Consider the following 23,708-nt stretch of genomic DNA (forward strand, 5'->3'; position numbering starts at 1 on the left):
TTTCCACAATGCATAGGACAACAGTGCTCTTCTTGTCTTCTGAAAGACAGGTTGTGTCATCTGACACATTTTCCCAGGTGGGGAAGAGAATACATCAACGTAGTAATAACCCTAGCATCAAATGTAAATATTTTTGGCTTTCCAAAATATATGCATTATAAATATAAAAATATATATGCCTAGAGAAGTAAATATTGGATTTTTATATAAGTGAGTAGGCCAGACAGTAAGTTTTTTCCACATTAACTTGATTTAGAGGACTTTTGGGGCCTCCTCTAGCTTCAGTGCTGCCAAGATCTTGCTTGAGGGACTTATAAAGAAGACCCTGTTAGTTGGTTGGCCCAGTTCTGGAGGCAAAGTGCTACCTGAAGTGCTTCAGGAACAAACAAGGTTGACCATGGCACCCATATGCAGATTCCTCAGACAAGCCCCAGGGCACCCACCTGGAAGTCGGCGGTTACAGAGCCCCCACAGACGTCAATCAGCTCAGTCATGTCGTAATAAGCATCAAAGGTCCACACGCAGCTCTTCAGATTCAGGTGTTTGTAGAGCTGGATGGTCTTTGGCTCTCGCACGCTGGAGTCAAACTGGAAGGGGCGATCATAGCCAGGCCCCAGGGCGGTGCTGTCATAGACCACATCATCCAGGAACCCTGCCTCTGCCGGGGAGGGAAGAACAAGGAATGATAATTTGGTTTGCGGACGCCAAGGAGCAGGGTGGGGCGAAGAGCTCACCCTTTCACACTAAAAGCACTTTCAGTCACCTAAGCCCTACTAACAAAGCAACCCAGGGCTCCCAATGTGCAGGGAGAATGTGAGGGATCTTGCAAAGCGCTTGCTAACTGCTGTTGCCACGTGTTAAATGGAGGACTCCACCTCTAAGAGACCACAGGAACCATGGAGGAAAAGGTGAGCAAATGATACCATGAATGAAGGCGGCAGAACTTGGAAAGGAAAACACTCTGAAGCTTTGCCTGCTACACCTGGGAAGTCTGGTCCGGTGCTTCATATATGTCCCCACCAGTCCTGAAGAAATGGATTTACTGTATGGCTCAGTCACTGGGGAATTATTTTAAGAGTGATTTTTAAAATTTCTTTTTTGAGACCCCATCTCAAAAAAAAAAAAAAAAAAAAAAAAAAAAAACAGTACACCTACATCTGATTACTTCTTCTTGCTCATAGTTTCCGAAGTCTTTGCGGGGGGAAAGTCTGAATTTTTTGTTAATGAGTAAATAGCTCACTAATGATGGCTGTAACTCACCTGTGACAGGCAAAAATTATTGAATCGAATGCTGCCAAGCACATGAATGGCTCTAAATTAAGGGAGAACTTTATATAGTAGGGAGCTGAATACAGATACAATTTTAGAATATTAGGGTTAAATTTTTTTTTTTTTTTTTGAGACGGAGCCTCGCTCTGTCACCCATGCTGGAGTGCAATGGTGCGACCTCGGCTCACTGCAACCTCCTCTTCCCGGATTCAAGTGATTCTCCTGTCTTAGCCTCCTGAGTAGCTGCAATTACAGGTGCATGCCACCACACCTGGATAATTTTTTGTGTTTTCAGTAGAGACAGGGTTTCACTGTGTTCCCCAGGTTGGTCTCAAACTCCTAAGCTTATGCAATCTACCCGCCTCAGCCTCCCAAAGTGCTAGGATTACAGGCATGAGCCACTGCACCTGGCCAGGTTAAAATTTTATCGTACTAAAAGCGACTGTAGTATTTTAAAAGGGTTGATAAATATCTTAGAATGCTTGACACCCAACACCCAGCCCTCTGTCCCATGATGACTAGGTACTCAATTAACATGTCTTGAATTTAATTGCTTTTAAGTAGGAAAAGGTGCAAAGTTTAGTATTTAAACATAGTATGTCTCTTCCACTAGCTACAAATGTGGACCAATTAAACTTTCATATGTAGCTCAGTGATTTACAAATAATTTGTACTCAGCTAATTGCTACTGTATAAAGACCATCATGACCAAAAGTGATGCTTAATGAATATGAAAGAGAATATGAATGCATTTCTGTCTTCAAAAACACTATTAAATGATTCATCATTTGTGAAAGGAGGAAATATGCATGTAATGTGCACTTGCTAAGGTAAATGGAAATGGACAGAATTCTTTGTAAAGTCAAATGTCTGCTGTGGTGAACACAGAGATGTGCTGCCTCAGCTGTCAGCTCCTTCAGCTCTGCGTCAGCTGCACATTGGCTCAGCCCAAGGTCATGCCCTTGCGGGGCAGCCTGCATCCAGTGACTAAGCTAAGTAGGCTATAAGGGTCTGGCTGTGTCAGCTGGAAGTAGGACGAGTCTCTCCAGAGCTCCCTGCCATGGCCAAGATGGCTTTTTCAGCCTGCATTGCAGCTTGACTTCTCCCTCTGCCCAATCCTGTTTCGCTCCTTCTCTTTCACAAGTATTGATCCCTAATAAATATCTTGTAACCCCAAACTCCATCTCAGCTCCTGCTTCTGGAGAACTCATCCTATAGCATCTTCACTTTAGCTTTTTAAAACAGGTTTTTGTAGCACCAATGTAAACATGCTCATTCTAAGGGAATGAAGACACTAAAATATACCATAGTAGGTGCCTTAAAAATGTCAATGCATTTAATCCTCATCTTGAGTGGTAACAAGTGTTATTCCCATGTTATAGATAACAGTGGCTCAGAAAGGTCAAACTATACTTGTTCAGCGGAATAAGGATTTGCACCAGTGTGATTCCAAAGTCCTTGTTTCTTTCTGTCCACTTCATTGTCTGAGCTAATGGAATGTGCATGTGTGCTAGGAAAGAAAACCACTAATGTGTGGATTCTGAGAACCAGAAAACATGAAAAGCAGTTCTCCTCACTCTGGCATATCCTGAAAGTCACTGCACTGGGCTAGCATGGAAAGACCAGTCCCGAACTCGTCAATCTCACCTGAGATGCCTCTCAGGTCATAGGTGGTAACTAAATTGGAGCAGACGTGCTGGTGTCTGTAGATGGACTCAGACAGTAGAAAATGCAAGTTGTGCAACGGCATGGTGGAGATAAGGGGCAGCATTCCATCCTGGTGTGGGATCTGCACCGAAATGTGGATTCTAGGGGGAAAAAGGGCAGAAATAAATGTTTAGCTGACTGCTATAAATGGTCAATAGGATATACTTCTTTCTCATCACCTAATTTGTCTTCACCAATGAAGTACCATGTTTTTTCCTTCCTGAAGCTTTCCAGGTAGGATTTCTGTCTGAACAGGGGGTATACATATATACATAGTATCATTGCTTCCCTCTAAGAGACCGTCCAGACACAGGACTGACAGTAATCTAGAATTATAGATTTTTTTTCTATACAAGAAAAGATAACATCACAACCACAAATTACTTTAAAGCTTTCCTTTGCTTTTTAATGGAAACTCTGTTTTTTCAGGAGCTGAAGCTGAGTGACTGTAGAGGGCCTGTTCCCCTGCTCTGTCACAGTGAATGTCTATGGAAGTTAGGTAAGCTTGACACTCACATTTCTTTAAGTATTTGAGTCAAAAATATATCGTTGAGCTTTTAAACTCTAAAACCAATTCCTCCACCCAGCCAAATCTGAGGAATTACAATGTGCAGCTACTCATACTGTCTCTCCTAACTGAAAACAGCCTTCTCTCTCCAGTCTCCCTGTAAGTCCTATCAGCAGCACGCGTCCAGGCCTGCCAGCCTCAGTCTGCAGTGTGCTGTTCCTTGATCTACATCCTCAGCTCTTAGGCAGCCTTTGGACCAGGAAATGTGCAACTTCTTTATATTGGCTACTATTTCTCGAATGTTTTCAGACTCTGTTTATCTTGCCTCCCCACTATGAGGGCACGGAGCATTTCCTTCACTTCTTTTGTTTCTCCAGAGCACATACTATACAATTCTAAATAAGAAATGAGCTTAATAAACATTGGTTAAGACTGCGACACGACAGAATTGTACTTATGCGTTGCATTTTTTGTCATTGTAGCAGTTTAAATTTTGAGCGTGTTTATTGACAGTGTGTTTTGAGTTTATATAGCTTGTCTCTTGAGCAAAGAGCCACATTTTTAAGAGGAATCAGAACCTTGGAAGTGAAGAGGAGGGCCTTTTTTCTAGGAAGGGATCACTAAGATACATTTTACTGTGTCAGGAAAGAAAGAAGTGTGTGCATATTCATTCAAACATGTTTTATTCATATAAAGGAACTCATTTTTCTCAGTTTATGAGCAATGGAGTTGCTTATAAAGGCACACGTTTAAATACTATAGTGTTTAATAAATATGCATGGCATACACAAATTCTTTTTTGCTATGCAAAAATGAAAACATCCATTTCCCATCATGGTGGCACAGAAAAAAATTAAGTCCAATATATCCTAATTTCTACATTATTATTCATTTGTTCAGTAGATATTTAGGAATGCCTCTTAGATGCCAAGAAGCACTATACTGGGCAGAGGATACTCAAAATACAAACTCATGGTCTCTGGCCTTCAGGCCTTACCATCTACTAAAGGACAGAGAGAGTGAATGCTAATAATCTTCTAAAAGAAGCATATACAGGTGCCAGAGAAGCCAGAAGGGGAGGCCTCCAAATTAAATTAGGGGAGATGATGGAAATGTCCCTAGAAGAGACGCCATGCAGTAGGTATTGTAGGACAGTAGGGTTCCAGCCAGTGGAAGGGGGCTGGGGAGAGTTGAGGTAACAGCATGGCAGAGGTATGCAACCCGTAAGAGTCTGTAGCGCTTGGGAAGTTACTCATGATTCCCTGTGGTTGGACTGGCAGGTGAAACTGCGAAGGTGAGGGAAAGACCAGGAAGATAGGCAGGGGGCCCGAGCTTGAGGGATCTTCACAGATTTAAACTTTTACTGACACATTCATCATCACATTTTTATTGTGCAGAAGCATCACTTATTGATCATCCTGGGAAACACACAAAGGAGACCTGAGATTCACCTCAACCTACGCATGGTGGAAGGCACCACCTGCCTGACCTGTTCGGATGCTCCTTATGTTTGACATCGAGGTATTTCAAGGTTGCGATGAAGGACTGAGCCTGGAAGCCTCTGGATGTCCCAGCCACCACTGGTGTGTGGCAGATAGCACTGTCTGTTCCAATGGTAACAATGTTGCTCCTTAAGGGGGTCCCCACATGGCCCACCTTGTCCACAGCCTTGGCCACACAACGCACATGGAACCTCCGGCTGAAGTAAATGCTGTCCAGGACCTACCAGGGAGAATAAATCACCTCCAATGTGAGTACGCTACTTAAACAGCTCCTTATATGATCTGGTTCAAGGTAATCTGTAAAGGTCATCCATCCACCCATCCATTGATTGTTCCATCTAGTCATTCATTCATCACGTAAGTATTGACTTTTAACTATGAACCAGACACTCAAGACAGATCATTGAGTACTTATAGCCTAAGGGGGTAAGATAGTCAATGAATAATTAGACAGACATGGAGCATGAACCCACAGATGAGTGATTTCCATTAATAGTATTGTTCTCTTTATATACTAGGCTCAGCAGAAGGATGACCCAAGTGTTATTCAGGCTTCCAGCAAGACTGGTTGGCCTCCAGGTCACTGTTGCTGAGAGCATAATGTCAGGAGACAGAGGAAACATTCTTCCTTCCCAGGAATTATCATGGTCTTTTTATCTTACTGCTATCCTCCCTCCATCCCATCTCCCTACCCAGTGACCACACACTGCAAGGGTTATAGTAACATGCAGACTTGAAGCTGAGAACTTGACCTCTGACACTTTCTAGCCTTTGAAGGTCTTTCCACAGATTCCTCCAAGTCCCCAAACATACAGAAGCCCTAAGAGTGCCTAACTCAATCTGTGCAGAGGCAATGTAGGTCACCAGGACTCTTCATGAAAATGTATGCATTTACATAGGGAAGTATATAACAAGAAAAATTAATCAGTAGTTCTGTGTGCCACAGACCTCCCACAAAGCAATCACACAAACTTAAAAATTTTACCCATGAAAACAATTTTCCCTGAAGTCCATTAAAAATTAAAGAAGATTTTTCCATTAAACTTTTTTTAAAATTAGCTGCCAATGCTTTACTTATTTATATATACATGAACTTAGTACAGAAGGGATTTGAAGCATCTACAAGAATGCATATAATAGAATGGCATTAAATAAATAATTGAAGAAATCAAGACAAAGCAAAGGAATCTAGGGTAAAGGGTATTAGTCACAAATTCATTGCAAGAAGGAAACCTGAAGCATAAACTCATAAATTTATCTGTTAAAAATGTACATTTGGCTCCAACCAGATCAAACCTCCTTTACGGTTTTGTTGAAGAGAGAAATAGATACTTAAGAAACAACAAGCTGGTAAGTCTTGCCATGTTGATTTTTTAATAATAGAGAAGACTATTTAAATTTGAGCTAGGTTATGTTGCAAAAGAATTGCTCTTTGGGCCTTTCTGAACAAGCTGTGCCAAAGAGAGTGGGTATGAATGACCCTGCATTATCCAAAGCCTCCCATCTATGTCCAACGGCTTTCCTCTGCTATTATCCCATCCCAGTGAAGCTCTTACTACAGTGGGAATAAACTGTGGAATAAACAGGAAAATCTAGAGAAATTTGGTCTGAAAGATATCTCTGATGTCTAAAATCATTCAGTGATATAATTGTAGGCAAGAATTGTTGAATGCTTACCACACACCAGGTACTATACTAAGCCTGAATCTCAATGGCTTTCAGCTCACTTTTGGAAGAGAATCAGTTCTGTCAGTGTGATGTGCAGGATCACTGTGGTGGACTGTTTGTTAAGGTTGGGAAAACATACTATCCATTGTTCTCTGATGGTGTCAGGGGTGTTGGTCTCTAAGCTTTTCGAGGACAGGAACTGCTACACAATGTCTTTTCATGGCCTCCCGTAGAGCTTTGTAAAGTGCTGATCATTCAGCAACCATTCTATTCTTTTATTTAATAACTGGTCCCCTCTATGTGCCATTGATGTGCTGGCCATTTTGGGCCACATTTCTACCGCATTATAGAAATGTGGTAGAAATTAGGTACATGTCCGTAAGGAGTTTATGTGCTAATACTTATTGAATGATTGAAGATATGTTAATAGTAATAAACAGTGCCTACCTGGAGTTTTTCACTGACTTTGTCATTTATAGGTCACATTTTTCAATGACCTTGTAAAGTAGCTAAGCAGAAGAATTATTACTTTGAAGATCAGGAAACTGAGACTCAGAGAGATTAAGCAACCTCTTAACATTACTTAGTTTAACATAGGCAGCACCAGGATTTGCAAACAGGTCTTCTAACTAGCTTAGGTTTCTATTACAGCACATAATCTTTTCTTATGTATAAGGGTAAAAAGACTGTGCACCTGCTTATTTGTTTTATTCCAAATGCCATGCATGGACCATAAGGAATTTGATTATCTGAGTAACAAAGAACACCAGTTCTCACCCAGGGAGGGAGAACCAGGTCCAGACTCCCAGACCTACCATGTGGTTGACACTGGTGAATGGTGTGTTGTCGGTGATGGTTTCAAAGGGAGACCGGGCCCCATTGCCATCAGTGGGGGCAGCCACTTCCCAGCTGAACTGCACAGATGTCTGGTTGATGCCGGCCTCACTGCAGCGCTCCTTCATGACAGCATATCTGGGGAAATGAGGGTCACAGGGGGTGACACAGACCAGCGGGTAGCCTGGGGAGGGGGATTTCTTGACTCCTTCCTTGGTAACTTCTTCCACATGGTCATAGTCAGCAAGTGTGACTACCTGCGAAAGAGCAACAAAGCTTCAGTTCAGGTTGGGTATCAGCAAGATCAGAGAACTAAGGCCCCCTTCTTTAGAGATCCACAAGATCTCTTAGTGTCTAGGGATTCTTTAAAATATAACAGGAGAAGTTTTTATAATTGTTTGCCAGGCATCCTTAAAAGATACTGTAGATCTTTAATGGTGGAGAAGATCCTTCTACTGGTTGGGCTAGAAGCTTTACTATACTTTTAATTTTTTTCCTAAATCAGAGCCCTATCACTCATGTAAAAAAATACTCTGACTTTCCTGCACATTGGAACCAAAGCTGTGTAATGAATAACAGTTGCTAGTTTAAAGTTGCATTAAATAGTTGATGGTATATAGTAGAACATTTGGCAAAATACGAGTACATCGAGGTGGTATATTTCTTCCATGGCCAAATAAGAGACACATTTGGAAATAATCGTCATTCTTTTCTAACATATGAGACTAGTTAGCAGAAGTTAGAAGACTTCTGATTGCTTCACAATTATGGGTTACACTTTCCTTGGCAACTTCTAGGTGTTTTCCTCTTAATTGTAAGGACAGTGCATTCATTCTATTCACCCCAAGTTAGGAAATCTGGTACTACCTTCCTGCAGGTACTGAATTCTATAAATATGGTGAGTAAGTGGGACAATAGATATGACGTAGTATTACGTTCTAACTCTTCTAAGTCCCATCAAAGAAATGAGAAGATCAATTGTATTATATTTTCTATCTTTATCAGACTAAGACACCAACAGGATTTGGTCTCACTTTTAGGTCAGAACAGGGTTTCTTACCCTCAACACTATTGACATTTGTGCCAAATAATTCCTTTTGTTGTTGGGGGCTACCCTGTGCAGTATGGGATGTTTAGGAGTATCCCTGGCTTTTACCCACTAGATACTATTACTAGCACCTGGTGTGACGACTGTGACAACCAAAAATTTCTCTAGACATTGCTTAAATGTCCTCTGGAAGGGGGAGAATGGAAGGCAAGATGGCTCCTGGTTGCGAACCAGTGTGTTAGAAGAATAAAGAAATAGCGTACTTCTCTCAAGTTCTCATTTACTAGTCACTGAGACGTAAAACAGCAATCCTTTGGGTCAAGCAACTCACAATGGGTGGTGCTGGCAATATGAGGCTCCCGGCTGCCTCCTGGTCTAGAATCGTCACTGTGGCAGTAGTCACATCCCCGAGAACTGCTTCCACTGGGTCATCTGGGCCAAGGACTAATGAGAAAGATTCATGCCATTCCCGGTCTTCATTGGACAGGATCTCAACTTTAAAAAAGATATGATCCACACCTTCAACAAGGACAGAACAAAAAGAGACCAAAGGCTTCATTAGGAAACATACCCAAGAGAGTGCAGCTTGGCACTGCTGAGACATCATGTTAAAATATGTTCTTTCTTTTTAGCAGTGTTCTATAAATGCAGTGGCTGCTAATCACTTTAGCCACATCTCAAGTGAGGAATCTTTTTTACAGACCAAATTCCACCTGTGGTAGAGGCTCAGTATTGCAGATTTACTGTTCAACACCATATGAGGATTAATGGCCCCTGCCTGACACTGGCTGGCAGTAATAAAAATCTATGATCCAAAATACACTTCACCCTGGTTATGAGTTTTTTTGCTTAATTTTTCTTTCCCCCTTACACTTTTGCATGAGCTCGTGTTTGGCTGTAAGGGCTTGCACATACAGATACCCTTCAAAGCTGTCTCTTGAGAAGCAATGGCTCAAGGTTATCTACTAAGCCAGGCTCCACAAAGATGGTAACATGGAGGGTGAGTGACCTGGAATGGGTGAGGGTTCAAGCCTTAAAGACCCACTTTGGGGGACCATTCCAAGATGGTTGAATAGGAACAGCTCCAGTCTGCAGCTCCCAGTGTGATTGACACGGAAGACAGGTGATTTCTTCATTTCCAGCTGAGGTACCTGGTTCATCTCATTGGGACTGGTTGGACAGTGGGTGTGGCCCATGGAGGCCGAACCGAAGCAGGGTGGAGCATTGCCTCACCCAGGAAGTGCAAGAGGTCAGGGGATTTCCCTTTCCTAGTCAAGGAAAGCTGTGACAGACTGTACCTGGAAAAATGGGACACTGCCCAAATACTGCACTTTTCCCATGGTCTTAGTAACAGGCAGACCAGGGGATTCTCTCCCATGCCTGGCTTCGGGGGGGTCCCACACCCACGGAGCTTTGCTCACTGCTAGAGTAGCAGCCTGAGATTGACCTGCGAGGCTGTAGCCTGGTGGGGGGAGGGGCATCCACAATTGCTGAGGCTTGAGTAGGTAAACAAAGTGGCTGGGAAGCTCGAACTGGGCAGAGTCCACCACAGCTCAGGAAGGCCTACTGCCTCTATAGACTCCACCTCTGTGGGCAGGGCATAACTGAACAAAAGCCAGCAGAAATTTCTGCAGACTTAAACGTCCCTGTCTGACAGCTCTGAAGAGAGCAGTGATTCTACCAGCATGGCATTTGAGCTCTGAGAACAGACAGACTGCCTCCTCAAGTGGGTCCCTGACCCCTGTGTAGCCTAACTGGGAGACACCTCCCAGTGGGGGCCGACAGACACCTCATATAGGCATGTTCCCCTCTGGGACGAAGCTTCCAGAAGAAGGATCAGGCAGCAATATTTGCTGTTCTGCAATATTTGCTTTTCTGCAGCCTCTGCTGGTGATATCCAGGCAAATAGGGTCTGGAGTGGACTTCCAGCAAATTCCAACAGACCTGCAGCTGAGGGACCTGACTATTAGAAGGAAAACTAACAAACAGAAAGGAATAGCAGCAACATCAACAAAAAAGACATCCACACCAAAACCCCATCTATAGGCACCAGCATCAAAGACCAAAGGTAGATAAAACCACAAAGATGGGGAGAAACTAGAACAGAAAAGTAGAAGATTCTAAAAACTAGAGTGCCTCTTCTCCTCCAAAGGATCGCAGCTCCTCATAAGTAATGGAAAAAAGCTGGATGGAGAATGACTTTGATTAGTTGACAGAAGTAGGTGTCAGAAGGTCGGTAATAACAAACTTCTCCGAGCTAAAGGAGCATGTTCTAACCCATCGCAAGGAAGTTAAAAACCTTGAAAAAAGGGTAGATGAATGGATAACTAGAATAAACAGTGTAGAGAAGACCTTAAATGACCTGATGGAGCTGAAAATCATGGCACGAGAACTTCGTGATGCACACACAAGCTTCAGTAGCCGATTTGATCAAGTGGGAGAAAGGATATCAGTGATTGAAGATCAAATTAATGAAATAAAGCAAGAAGACAAGTTTAGAGAAAAAAATATTAAAAATGAAGAAATCCTCCAAGAAATACAGAACTATGTGAAAAGACAAAATCTGCATTTGATTGGTATACCTGAAAATGATGGGGAGAATAGAACCAAGTTGGAAAACACTCTTCAGGATATTATCCAGGATAACTTCCCCAACCTGGCAAGGCAGGCCAACATTTAAATTCAGGAAATACAGAGAACACCACAAAGATACTCCTCAAGAAGAGCAACCCCAAAACACATAATTGTCAGATTCACCAAGGTTGAAATGAAGGAAAAAATGTTAAGGGCAGTCAGAGAGAAAGGTCAGGTTACCCACAAAGGGAAGCCCATCAGACTAACAGCAGATCTGTTGGCAGAAACCCTACAAACCACAAGAGACTGGGGGCCAATATTCAACATTCTTAAAGAAAAGAATTTTCAACCCATAATTTCATATCCAGCCAAAGCTAAGCTTCATAAGTGAAGGAGAAATAAAATCCTTTACAGACATGCAAATGCTGAGAGATTTTGTCACCACCAGGCCTGCCTTACAAGAGCTCCTGAAGGAAGCACTAAACATGGAAAGGAACAACCGGGACCAACTACTGCAAAAACATGATAAATTGTAAAGACCATCAATGCTATGAAGAAACTGCATCAATTAATGGGCAAAATAACCAGCTAACATCATAATGAAAGGATCAAATTCACACATAACAATATTAACCTAAAATGTAAATGGGCTAAATGCCCCAATTAAAAGACACAGACTGGCAAATTGGATAAAGAGTCAAGACCCATCAGTGTGCTGTATTCAGGAGACCCATCTCATGTGCAGAGACACACATAGGCTCAAAACAAAGGGATGGAGGAAGATCCACCATCAAAAGGAAAGCAAAAAAAAGAAGGGATTGCAATCCTAGTCTCTGATAAAACTGACTTTAAACCAACAGAGATCAAAAGAGACAACAAAGGCCACTACATAATGGTAAAGGGATCAATTCCACAAGAAGAGCTAACTATCCTAAATATGTATATGCTCAATACAGGAGTACCCAGATTCATAAAGCAAGTCCTTAGAGACCTACAAAGAGACTTAGACTCCCACACAATAATAATGGGAGACTTTAACACCCCACTGTCAATATTAGACAGATCAACGAGACAGAAGGTTGATAAGGATATCTAGGACTTGAACTCAGCTCTGCAGCAAGCAGACCTAATAGACATTTACAGAACTCTTCACCCCAAATCAACAGAATATATATTCTTCTGCACCACATTGCATTTATTCTAAAATTGATTACATAATTGGAAGTAAAGCACTCCTCAGCAAATGTAAAAGAACAGAAATCACAACAAACTGTCTCTCAGACCACAGTGCAATCAGATTAGAACTCAGGATTAAGAAATTCACCAAAAACTACACAACTACATGGAAACTGAACAACCTGCTCCTGAATGACTACTGGGTAAATAACGAAATTAAGGCAGAAATAAAGATGTTATCTGAAACCAATGAGAACAAAGACACAATGTACCAGAATCTCTGGGACACATTTAAAGCAGTGTGTAGAGGGAAATTCACAGTACTAAATGCCCACAAGAGAAAGCAGGAAAGGTCTAAAATTGACACCCTAACATCACAATTAAAAGGATGAGAGAAGCAAGAGCAAACAAATTCACAAGCCATCAGAAGGCAAGAAATAACTAAGATCAGAACAGAACTGAAGGAGATAGAGACACAAAAAACCCTTCAAACAAATCAAGGAACCCAGAAGTTGGTTTTTTGAAAAGATCAACAAAATGGATAGACCACTAGCAAGAAGAAAAGAGAGAAGAATCAAATAGATGCAATAAAAATGATAAAGGGAATATCACCACCAATCACCAATCTCACAGAAATACAAACTACCATCAGAGAATACTATAAACACCTCTATGCAAATAAACTAGAAAATCTAGAAGAAATGGATAAATTCCTGGACACATACACCCTCCAAAGACTAAACCAGGAAGAAGCTGAATCTCTGAATAGACCAATAACAGGCTCTGAAATAGAGGCAATAATTAATAGGCTACCAACCAAAAAAAGTCCAGGACCAGATGGATTCACATCTGAATTCTACCAGAGGTACAAAGAGGAGCTGGTACCAGTCCTTCTGAAATATTCCAAACAACAGAAAAAGAGGGAATCTTCCCTAACTCATTTTATGAGGCCGGCATCATCCTGATGCCAAAGCCTGGCAGAGACACAACAACAAAGGAGATTTTTAGACCAATATCCCTGATGAAAATGGATGCGAAAATCCTCAATAAAATACTGGCAAACCAAATCCAGTGCACCTCGAAAAGCTTATCCACCACGATCAAGTTGGCTCCATCCCAGGGATGCAAGGCTGGTTCAACATACACAAATCAATAAAAGTAATCCATCATATAAACAGAACCAATGACAAAAACCACATGATTATCTCAATAGATGCAGAAAAGGCCTTCAATAAAATTCAACATCTCTTCATGCTAAACACTCTCAATAAACTAGGTATTGATGGTACATATCCAAAATAATAAGAGCTATTTATGACAAACCCATAGCCAATGTCATATTGAATGGGCAAAAACTGGAAGCATTCCTTTTGAAAACCGGCACAAGACAAGGATGCCCTCTCTCACCACTCCTACTCAACATAGTATTAAATGTTCTGGCCAGGGCAATCAGGCAAGAGAAAGAAATAATGGGTATTCAATTAGGAAAAGAGGAAATCAAATTGTCCCTGTTTGCAGATGACATGATTGTATATTTAGAAAACCCCATTGTCTCAGCACAAAATCTCCTTAAGCTGATACGCAACTTCTGCAAAGTCTCAGGATACAAAATCAATGTGCAAAAATCACAAGCATTCCTATACACCAATAACAGACAAACAGAGAGCCAAATCATGAGTGAACTCCCATTCACAATTGCTACAAAGAGAATAAAATACCTAGGAATCCAACTTACAAGGGCCATGAAGGACGTCTTCAAGGAGAACTACAAACCCCTGCTCAACAAAATAAAGGACACAAACAAATGGAAGAACATTCCATGCTCATAGAGAGGAAGAATCAATATTGTGAAAATGGCCATACTGCCCAGGGTAATTTATAGATTCAATGCCATCCCCATCAAGCTACCAATGACTTTCTTCACAGTATTGGAAAAAACTGCTTTAAAGTTCATATGGAACCAAAAAAGAGCCCTTATTGACAAGAAAATCCTAAGCAAAAAGAACAATGCTGGAGGCATCACACTACGTGACTTCAAACGATACTACAAGGCTGCAGTAACCAAAATAGCATGGTACTGGTACCAAAACAGATATATAGACCAGTAGAACAGAACAGAGGCCTTGGAAATAACAGCACACACTTACAACCATCTGATCTATGACAAACCTGATGAAAACAAGCAATGGGGAAAGGATTCCCTACTTAATAAATGGTGCTGGAAAAACTGGCTAGCCATATGTACAAAGCTGAAACTGAATCCCTTCCTTACACCTCTTACAAAAATTAATTCAAAATGGATTAAAGACTTAAATGTTAGACCTAAAATCATAAAAACCCTAGAAGAAAACCTAGGCAATACCATTCAGGACATAGGCATGGGCAAGGACTTCATGACTAAAACACTAAAAGCAATGGCAACAAAAGCCAAAATAGACAAATGGGATCTAATTAAAGAGCTTCTGCATGGCAAAAGAAACTACCATCAGAGTGAACAGGCTACCTACAAAATAGGAGAAAATTTTTGCAATCTATCCATCTGACAAGGGGCTAATATTCAGAATACACAAAGAACTTAAATTTATAAGAAGAAAATAAACAATCCCATCAAAAACTGGGCAAAGGATTTAAACAGACACTTCTCAAAAGAAGACATTTATGTGGCCAACAGACACATGAAAAAATGCTCATCATCATTGGCCATCAGAGAAATGCAAATCAAAACCACAATGAGATACCATCTCACACCAGTTAGAATAGCGATCATTAAAAAGTCAGGAAACAACAGATTCTGGAGAGGATATGGAGAAATAGGAATGCTTTTACACTGTTGGTGGGAGTGTAAAAAGTTCAACCATTGTGGAAGACAGTGTGGCAATTTCTCAAGGATCTAGAACCAGAAATACCATTTGACCCAGCGATCTCATTACTGGGTATATTCCCAAAGTATTAAAAATCATGCTACTATAAAGACACATGCACACATATGTTTATTGTGGCACTATTCACAATAGCAAAGACTTGGAACCAACCCAAATGGCCATCAATAATAGACTGGATTAATAAAATGTGGCACATATACACCATGGAATACTATGCAGCCATAAAAAATGATGAGTTTGTGTCCTTTGCAGGGACATGGATGAAGCTGGAAACCATCATTCTCAGCAAACTATCACAAGGACACAAAACCAAACATTGCATGTCCTCACTCATAGGTGGGAATTGAACAATGAGAACACTTGGACACAGGGCAGAGAACATCACACAACAGGACCTGTAGGGGGGTGGGGGGTTGGGGGAGAGATAGCAATAGGAGGAATGGCTAAAGTAAATGACGAGTTGATGGGTGCAGCAAACCAACATGCTACACATATACCTATGTAACAAATCTGCACGTTGTGCACATGTACCCTAGAACTTAAAGTATATATATAAAAAAAGACCCACTTCCTTTTTTTGTAAGGTGAGTTTCTGAAGATGCAAATACCTCAGTGAAGTTAAAGCCCCTTTCGTAGTCTACAGACATCTGGGCTAAGCTCCCTCTAGACCTATCCTTTCCCCAGATCCTCATGCAGAAAAGTGAAAGACTGGTCCGTGTGGAGATATGGAAGGAAAGCATCTCGCTTTCCAGCAAACATCAATCAGACACAGATGGGATGGAGCCAGAAGCCCTTTAAAGCTCTGGTGTGGGAAGAGAAAATAGAGACCCTCCCCCTTCAACCCCCATCATTTCTGAGGGCATCATTTTCTCCCTCCACTTGCCAAGACAGCTCTGAAAAGTTCCCATAGCACTGTTGCCCTCCTCTGGCAATGTTGCAAATGGTTTCAGGAACTATACCAGTTAGGTTTCAGAAAGTTCTATGAAAAAACCTAGCATACAGTTCAACCCTTTTCCTGTCTTATTCTCCCCATCAGATTAATACTTAAACGTCCTCTGGAAGGGGGAGAGTGGAAGGTCACAGACCTTTAAGCTGTGATCTATGACCTGAACTCCATCTCTCTCTTTTCCCAAACTCATCTCCATATAAATTTTGTTTTGGGAAGTCCGAAACTGGGTGTCCTGTTTCCTAGTAGATATTAAACCACTTGAACGCAGGGATTGTGCCTTTCAGATGTAGTAATCCCTTATAGACCCAGCACAGCACTTTGCAGCAATATTTGTTGAATGGTGCCACTTAGGTGTATATTTTTTTTAAGCTAGTGGTCCTATCATTCAACCAAATCTTAGGCTAACAAAAAATCCTTTTAAATGAACCAAAATGCCCAGTGTGGTCTAGAGTAAGAGACCTATTTCTTTTTTCCCCATGTCATTTTTACAAATTAGAAATTTGACCTGCAATCTCAAATGTGTGCTTAAAAATGCTTTATGCTATTGGAACTACTGTTTTCCTTTTTCATTTATCTGTTTATTCCTTTATTCAAATACAAGATTTTTGCCCCTCTATTAAGTAAAACCCAGAGGTTGAGGTTGGCATTCAATTACCAGGACTGAACTTCAAAACTCGGCTCTTTGGGTAATAATCCACACCAGACTGGGCAGAGCCATCCCGCGTGCTGCAGCGAACCTTGGAGGTCCTGTTCTGATCCCCTCTGCGGATCACCTTGATGTTCAGAATTGCAATGGCATCTGGGCCTGCGGGTTCCCGGATCTGGTATGCAGCTTCTTCAAACTCAATGGTGGGGGCTAAGGAAACGTGATTAGGAAAACAAGAGCCAGTTAGAATAGCACAAAGGATTCAGACTTCCAGGAAAACACCTTATAATGACAAGAGGAAATTGTTCACATTAGTTAACAATATGAAGGCAAAATGGCTTGCAGTCATAAAACTCAATCAGTATTTACTGTTAAACAATGCTTTGGAAAAAGATATTTATTTGTGATTCTGCAGGAGTTATGTCTCACACGTTCCTTATTAAAAACAATATAATGGGTAGAATTATTTGTAGCGACTTCGAAATTCATGATGTCCAAGTTTCCGTCTCGGCACTACAGCTCACAGAATGTTTTAAAATTTGAACAGTTTATCAAGGGACTGAGACATAGTAGGCCCTAGACAAATACCTATCACATAAATCAACTTTTCATTCATGAGATATGAATTTCAAAGGTTTGTAATTTATCTCATTTACATACTACTTAAATTTACCAAGTCCACCCCTCACCTCTGGTCCTTTGGACCCCCTCCTCTTAGTGCTCTCACCTCCCCATCCTCAGCTTTTCCTAATTTCCCACAAGCTATATAGGTAAGTATGGGTCCTTTCAGCGACTGGCTACAAGGATAATTCAGGAACACAAGATTTCCTAATGGAATCCTGTTGCTAGGAAATTATTAATAATATATTCAACCTGGGCAACATAGTGAGACCTCATCTCTACAGATAAATTAAAAAATTAGCCAGGCATGGTGGCACATGCCTGTGGTCGCAGCTACTCAGAACGTTGAGATGGGAGAATCATTTGAGCCCTGGTGGTCGAGGCTACAGTGAGCCATAATTGCCCCACTGCACTCCAGCCTGGGCGGCAAAGCAAAACTCCATATCAAATAAATAAATAAGATAATATATTGATTTTTACCAAAAAATTCAAATCATGCCTTCTTTTCTATTATATCTCATGGGGAAGGGTGGGGTGGTGGTAGAGAGAGATTAAAAGATGGAAAAATTGAGAGTAATAACTTTTATACCATTTTGAGTATATCATAGAATATGGCAGAAATTTCTACTTTCTTTTTTTTGAGACAGAGTCTCACTCTCTCGCCCAGGCTGGAGTGCAGTGGCGCGATCTCAGCTCACTGCATGCTCCGCTTCCCGGGTTCACGTCATTCTCCTGCCTCAGCCTCCCGAGGAGCTGGGACTACAGGCGCCGGCCACTACGGCTAACTTTTTGTATTTTTAGTAGAGACGGGGTTTCACTGTGTTAGCCAGGATGGTCTCGATTCCTGACCTCGTGATCGGCCTCCCAAAGTGCTGGGATTACAGGCGTGAGCCTCCGCACCCAGCCAGAAAGCTCTACTTTTTATATTTATTTCCCTTTCTTTCCCTCTCGGAAAGTCAAATCTTTCTTACTGTAGAAGATGAGCCTCATTTGAGGTTTTATAGTTTTTAATAAGAATGCTCTTTGAAACCTAGGAGGGTCACTGCAGCACAGCATAAATCTTTTTTCTTTGAGACAGGAGTTTCCTTCTTGTTGCCCACGCTGGAGTGCAATGGCCTGATCTCGGCTCACCGCAACTTCCGCCTCCCGGGTTTGAGCGATTCTCCTGCCTCAGCCTCCTGAGTAGCTGGGATTACAGGTGCATGCCACCACGCCTGGCTAATTCTGTATTTTTTGTAGAGACAGGGTTTCTCCATGCTGGTCAGACTGATCTTGAACTCCCGACCTCAGGTGATCGATCCACCTGCCTTGGCCTCCCAAAGTGCTGGGATTACAAGCCTGAGCCACTGCACCCGCCCTTTTTTTAAATTATACTTTAAGTTCTGGGATAAATGTGCAGAACATGGGATGTGCAGAACATGCAGATTTGTTACAAGCCACATGTGCCATCAACCTGTCACATACATTAAGTATTTCTCCTAATGCTATCCCTCCCCTAGCTCCCCATCCCTCTCCCCGTGTCCATGTGTTCTCATTGTTCATCTCCCACTTATGAGAGAGAACATGCAGTGTTTGGTTGTCTGTTCTTGTGTTAGTTGCAGCAGAGTATAAATCTTATTTCCCTGAGCCTCAATGATGGGTTTTCTGTGTACCTGGGAGAGGTTCACTTCGGGATCTGAACTTGAGTCTCCCGGAGTCAAGGACTAATTCAACTTCCAGACTGGAGTTTCTGATTTTATCGAATGTCCAAGTTAGTTACTGATTTTTCACTAGGAACCCTAAGAGTCACTGAGACTCTTAGAGTAGTTAGTGATACTTAAGAGTATAGATTCCAGAATCAGACAGAATGAAGTTCACACCCAGGTTTGCTGTTTGCAGCTGTGTAACTAAGAGTGCAAATTATACAGCTTTGCTGAGGTTCAGTTTCTTTATTCAAAATATGGAAATAATAGTGCCAACCTCAAGAAATTCCTGCCACTATTAAATAAGATAATAAAATATGCTTAGCATAGTTCTTGGTATGCAGTATTCAATAAAAACAGCTACCACTATTTGTAATATTATTATCCATTCACTCATTAAAATATCTTTCTTAGTGAAACAATTATGTCGCAGTTTGAAACAGGTTTTGTCTTCCTTGGTGACTGGGTCATTCTTGGCTAACACTTGACTATAGAGCTTAAGGATTTTTTTAGGTTAGTAGGCCAAATCAATTAGAGAGAAGAAACCTGAAAAATTAGACTTTTCCAGGAAGGTGGCAGTGTTTTAAATCAGTTCATTGGATTCCACTGATTCCAACTGTATTTCCAGTCCTGCTCCTGAACTGCAGTGACTTAAATGGTTTTTATTTTCTGTCTTAGCATTTCTATCTCAGCTTTTAACCACAATCATTCTGTATCTCCTAGCACTGTGGTAGGGAATAATGATATTAAAAATACCTATGAATTTTTTGGACCTCTGTAGAGGGAGATCATTTGCTATCAACATTTTATATAAATATTCAGAGAATGTTATCGGTAGGCGTTCTTAAAGCACTTTTATTTTTCAAAACACTAATAATTAGTTAAACATCAGTTTATGTTCCCTCAACCTAAGAGTAACTAAAGATAATTTCTTCTGTTACCATCTTCATCATTGGATATGGTGATGGTGGCCATGTTATTCTTTCCAATTCTAGCTCCACTCCAGTGGTTTCCAAGAGGAAGCCCGAGGTAGACCCTGAACTGTTCGTCTGGCTCAAACATGGAGTCATCGTGGATATAGACTGTACAGTTCTTCACCTAGAGCCAATGGGACAAGACAGATTAAAATTTGCGGCAAGATATCAGTGACTTGCTTGGTTTTCCTAGAAAATTATTTTTCTTCTTTTTTGCATCAAAAAGTCAACACAAATTCAAAAGGATCCAGTTTTATTTGTAAAACAAAATGTTCAAATTTAACAGTTCATGCTTCAGAGGGACTTACCTATATGTAAAGACTTGTATTGACACATGCCAAGTCATTTTTAATTACTGGAGATGGATTATGAAAAACGAGATCAACAAAAAAACCCACTAAAAAGCATATGTAGAACATCTGTGTGCTTTCCCACATTTCTTCTGGGCTGCTTAATACATTTTCACATATTAAAATAGGTAGATTTCTGATGACGAGGGTTTAACATACTGATTAAACTTTCTGGAGAGCTGAGTAACACTTCTTTTCCTTTGTAAAAATTGAAGCCTTGTAAGGAAATCAGAAAGGCTTTGTGTTAGGCTAAAGATACCTTTAAATGCTAGAGAATTTTCAAATCTGCTGCCAAATGATATCTCATCTGAAAACTGCTGAGTACAGAAACTCTGAGACCACAATCTAAATCCCTGTTTGATGGAAAAAAACCAAGTGTTTCTCAACAGAATATTCCCTACTGAGGACTGTATTTTTGAGAAAATGTAAAATATGGTCACAACATTTCAGATAACACAGCAGCCTCAATGGTAGAGTCACGTGATGCGAAGGAGGATATTTTTAGTTGGATCATTTTAAATTCACTATTCTAACATGTTGCAAAGGATATATGAGTAGAGAGAAGTTTCACTCTCACACTTCCTAAGTCACACTAAATGGTGAGAGAATATCCCAGTGAACATTTATATGTGACTTGCTAACCTGATTTTAAGTCCCCAAAGAAGGTTTTTTTTTCGTCTACCACATCTTTTGTATAAGAATTCCTTATAGAAAGCATGAAGTTAGCAGTGACTCTTTAGATCTTAAAAAAAAAGTTAGTGAATGACAAGTTTCAAAGCATATGCTTAGCAAGCAAAATAATAATAATAATAATAAAGCTTCTAAAATGTGCTTAAGAATGATAGATTGTTGTGTGGGTAACACAGATTACTAGACTGTATTTTCTTTATAATTTTATTAAATTAAAAACTACTTCTTGGATAAGCAGAGGATTCTCTTTTGAACTGAAAACAAATACAGACATGTAGACTCAAATCTGAAGATAGTATCTGTAGTATATTTATGTGTTTTAAACACATTTCAACCTGTCACCAGTAAAATTCCCATAAAATATACAAATAAGACAGTCTTTTATGAGTTGTAAATGTGTAAATGTCATGAGTGCTCCAAAGAAGGAAGCTATCACTTTTATTTTTGTAGTAATGATGAACCGAGGAAGAATCTAGGGTGATCTGTGATGGGTATATTTTATGCTAAACTTCAAAAGACTAATCATGAGGCAAAAACTGGATACATTTGATTATTTCAAAATTGAAGACTTCTGGTCAGCTAAGAACACCATAGTCAAAGGTAATAAATAAGTGAGAGAAAAATAAAAGGTGTTATTAATACCTAAAATGTCTAAAACTGGCAAGGAATTAATATTTGGGAAATATAAGAAAGTACTACAAATCAGTGAGTAAAAGATAATACAATGAAATAAGAAACAAAGGACACAAATAAGCTTATATGCTTATTGGAAACCCAATAAGCTAACAAGCATATAAAGGTTAGTACTTAAAGAATTACAAATTAAAATGAGATATAATGTTATACCTATTAAATTAGCAAAAATTCAAAAGATAAGTAATGCTACGTTTTGAAGAGAATATAGGGTGATAACTACCCTCATGCACTTCTAGTGACATTCTAGAAAGTATTCCAACACAAGGTTTTCAAATTAAGTATATGCATGTCCTATAGTTTATAATTTTGCTCCTGATTATATATCCAAGAAAATTCTCATTCAAGTCTGTAAGTGGACATGTATGAGGATGTGCACTGAAGCATTATTTGTGATGACAGGTGTCAAGAAGCTGGTGGGTGTGATCACTGAGATTCCTCACTGTCTCTTGCTAAGAGTGTATGGGTAAAATATTACAGACACATGCTGATAAATATTTGTCCCCTCCATATCTCCTATTGAAATTTGATCCCCAATTATTGGAAGTGGGGCCTGGTGGAAGATGTTTGGGTGATAGGGACAGTTCTCTCATGAATGGCTTGGTGCCATTCTCACAGGGTTGAGTGAATTCTCTTAATTCCCATAAGATATGGTAGTTAATAAGAGTCTGACCCTTCCCTACCCTCTCTCTTTCCTTCCTCTCGCCATGTGATGATGCCTGCTCCCCTTTCTCTTCTGTCATGAGTGGTAGCTTCCTGAAGCCCTCACCAGAAGCAGATGCTGGCACCACGTTTCTTGTATAGCCTGCAGAACTGTGAGCCAAATAAACCCCTTTTCTTTATGAACTACCCAGCCTCAGGTATTCCTTTATAGCAATGCAAATGGACTAAGACATATACCATAAAATATCATGTAACAGTTAGAAGCAACCAATTACATGTACACCTAAACAACATAGACAGATCTCAAAATATCGCTGAGTGGAAACAGTAAAAGATGAAAAAAGAGGACAATAGCAATTTTAGAAATTAAAACTGTATACATAAAACAATAAGCATTTAAGAAGAAATACAAGTGAACAGATACATATTAAACACAATAGATTGATGAGCAGGGAAAAGAATGTGGCTGGAGAGTGGAGGTAAAATAAAATGAATAAAAAAAAAACAAAAGTAAGAGAAGGGCTTAGTATTGACCAATGAGGATGTGTGCCTTGAACCAAGGGATACAATTGACTCAATCACCTGAAACTGAGATTTTAAAATGGGGAAAATGTGATTCTGATTCAATACACAGTTTTGACATACACTGAGGTTGCAGGCTTTAATTCTGGTGCAGCCATGTTTGCTAGTGAGTTTTTTTTTTCTTGTTATTATACTTTAAGTTCTAGGATACATGTGCAGAACATGCAGGTTTGTTACACAGGTATACATGTGCCATGGTGGTTTGCTGCACCCATCAACCCGTCATCTAAATTAGGTATTCTTCCTAATACTATCCCTCCCCTAACCCCCCACCACCCAGACAGGCCCTGGCATGTGATGTTCCCCTCTCTGGGTCCATGTGTTCCCATTGTTTAACTCCCACTTATGAGTCAGAACATGTGGTGTTTGGTTTTCTGTTCCTGTGTTAGTTTGCTGAGAATGATGGTTTCCAGCTTCATCCGTGTCCCTGGAAAGGGAATGAACTCATCTTTTTCTTTGTTATAGCTGCATAGCACTCCATGGTGTATGTGTGGCACAGTTTCTTTATCCAGTCTATCATTGATGGGCATTTGGGTTGGTTCACAGTCTTTGCTATTGTGAACAGTGCTGCAATAAACATACACATGCATGTGTCTTTATAGTAGAAAGTTTTATAATTCTTTGGGTATATACCCAATAATGGGATTGCTGGGCCAAATCGTATTTCTGGTTCTAGATCCTTGAGGAATT

At 40.4% G+C, this 23,708-nt stretch overlaps 1 protein-coding gene across 1 annotated transcript; it reads right to left on the reverse strand.

Moving 5' to 3' along the window:
* Positions 1-200: 200 nt before the first annotated feature.
* LOC126947294 (extracellular matrix organizing protein FRAS1-like) lies at positions 201-20,997 on the reverse strand. The gene is made up of 7 exons (XM_050777986.1): positions 20,008-20,997; positions 16,773-16,973; positions 8,868-9,055; positions 7,470-7,745; positions 4,974-5,206; positions 2,917-3,077; positions 201-658 (listed from the first exon to the last, which is right to left on the reverse strand). Exons 1-7 carry the CDS (start codon positions 20,126-20,128, stop codon positions 420-422), a joined length of 1,419 nt encoding a protein of 472 aa, XP_050633943.1. The 5' UTR covers positions 20,129-20,997; the 3' UTR covers positions 201-419.
* Between the last annotated feature and the right edge of the window lie 2,711 nt (positions 20,998-23,708).

The sequence above is a fragment of the Macaca thibetana genome, unplaced genomic scaffold (assembly GCF_024542745.1).
Source record: "Macaca thibetana thibetana isolate TM-01 unplaced genomic scaffold, ASM2454274v1 unplaced_scaffolds74, whole genome shotgun sequence".
Classification (NCBI taxonomy): domain Eukaryota; kingdom Metazoa; phylum Chordata; class Mammalia; order Primates; family Cercopithecidae; genus Macaca; species Macaca thibetana.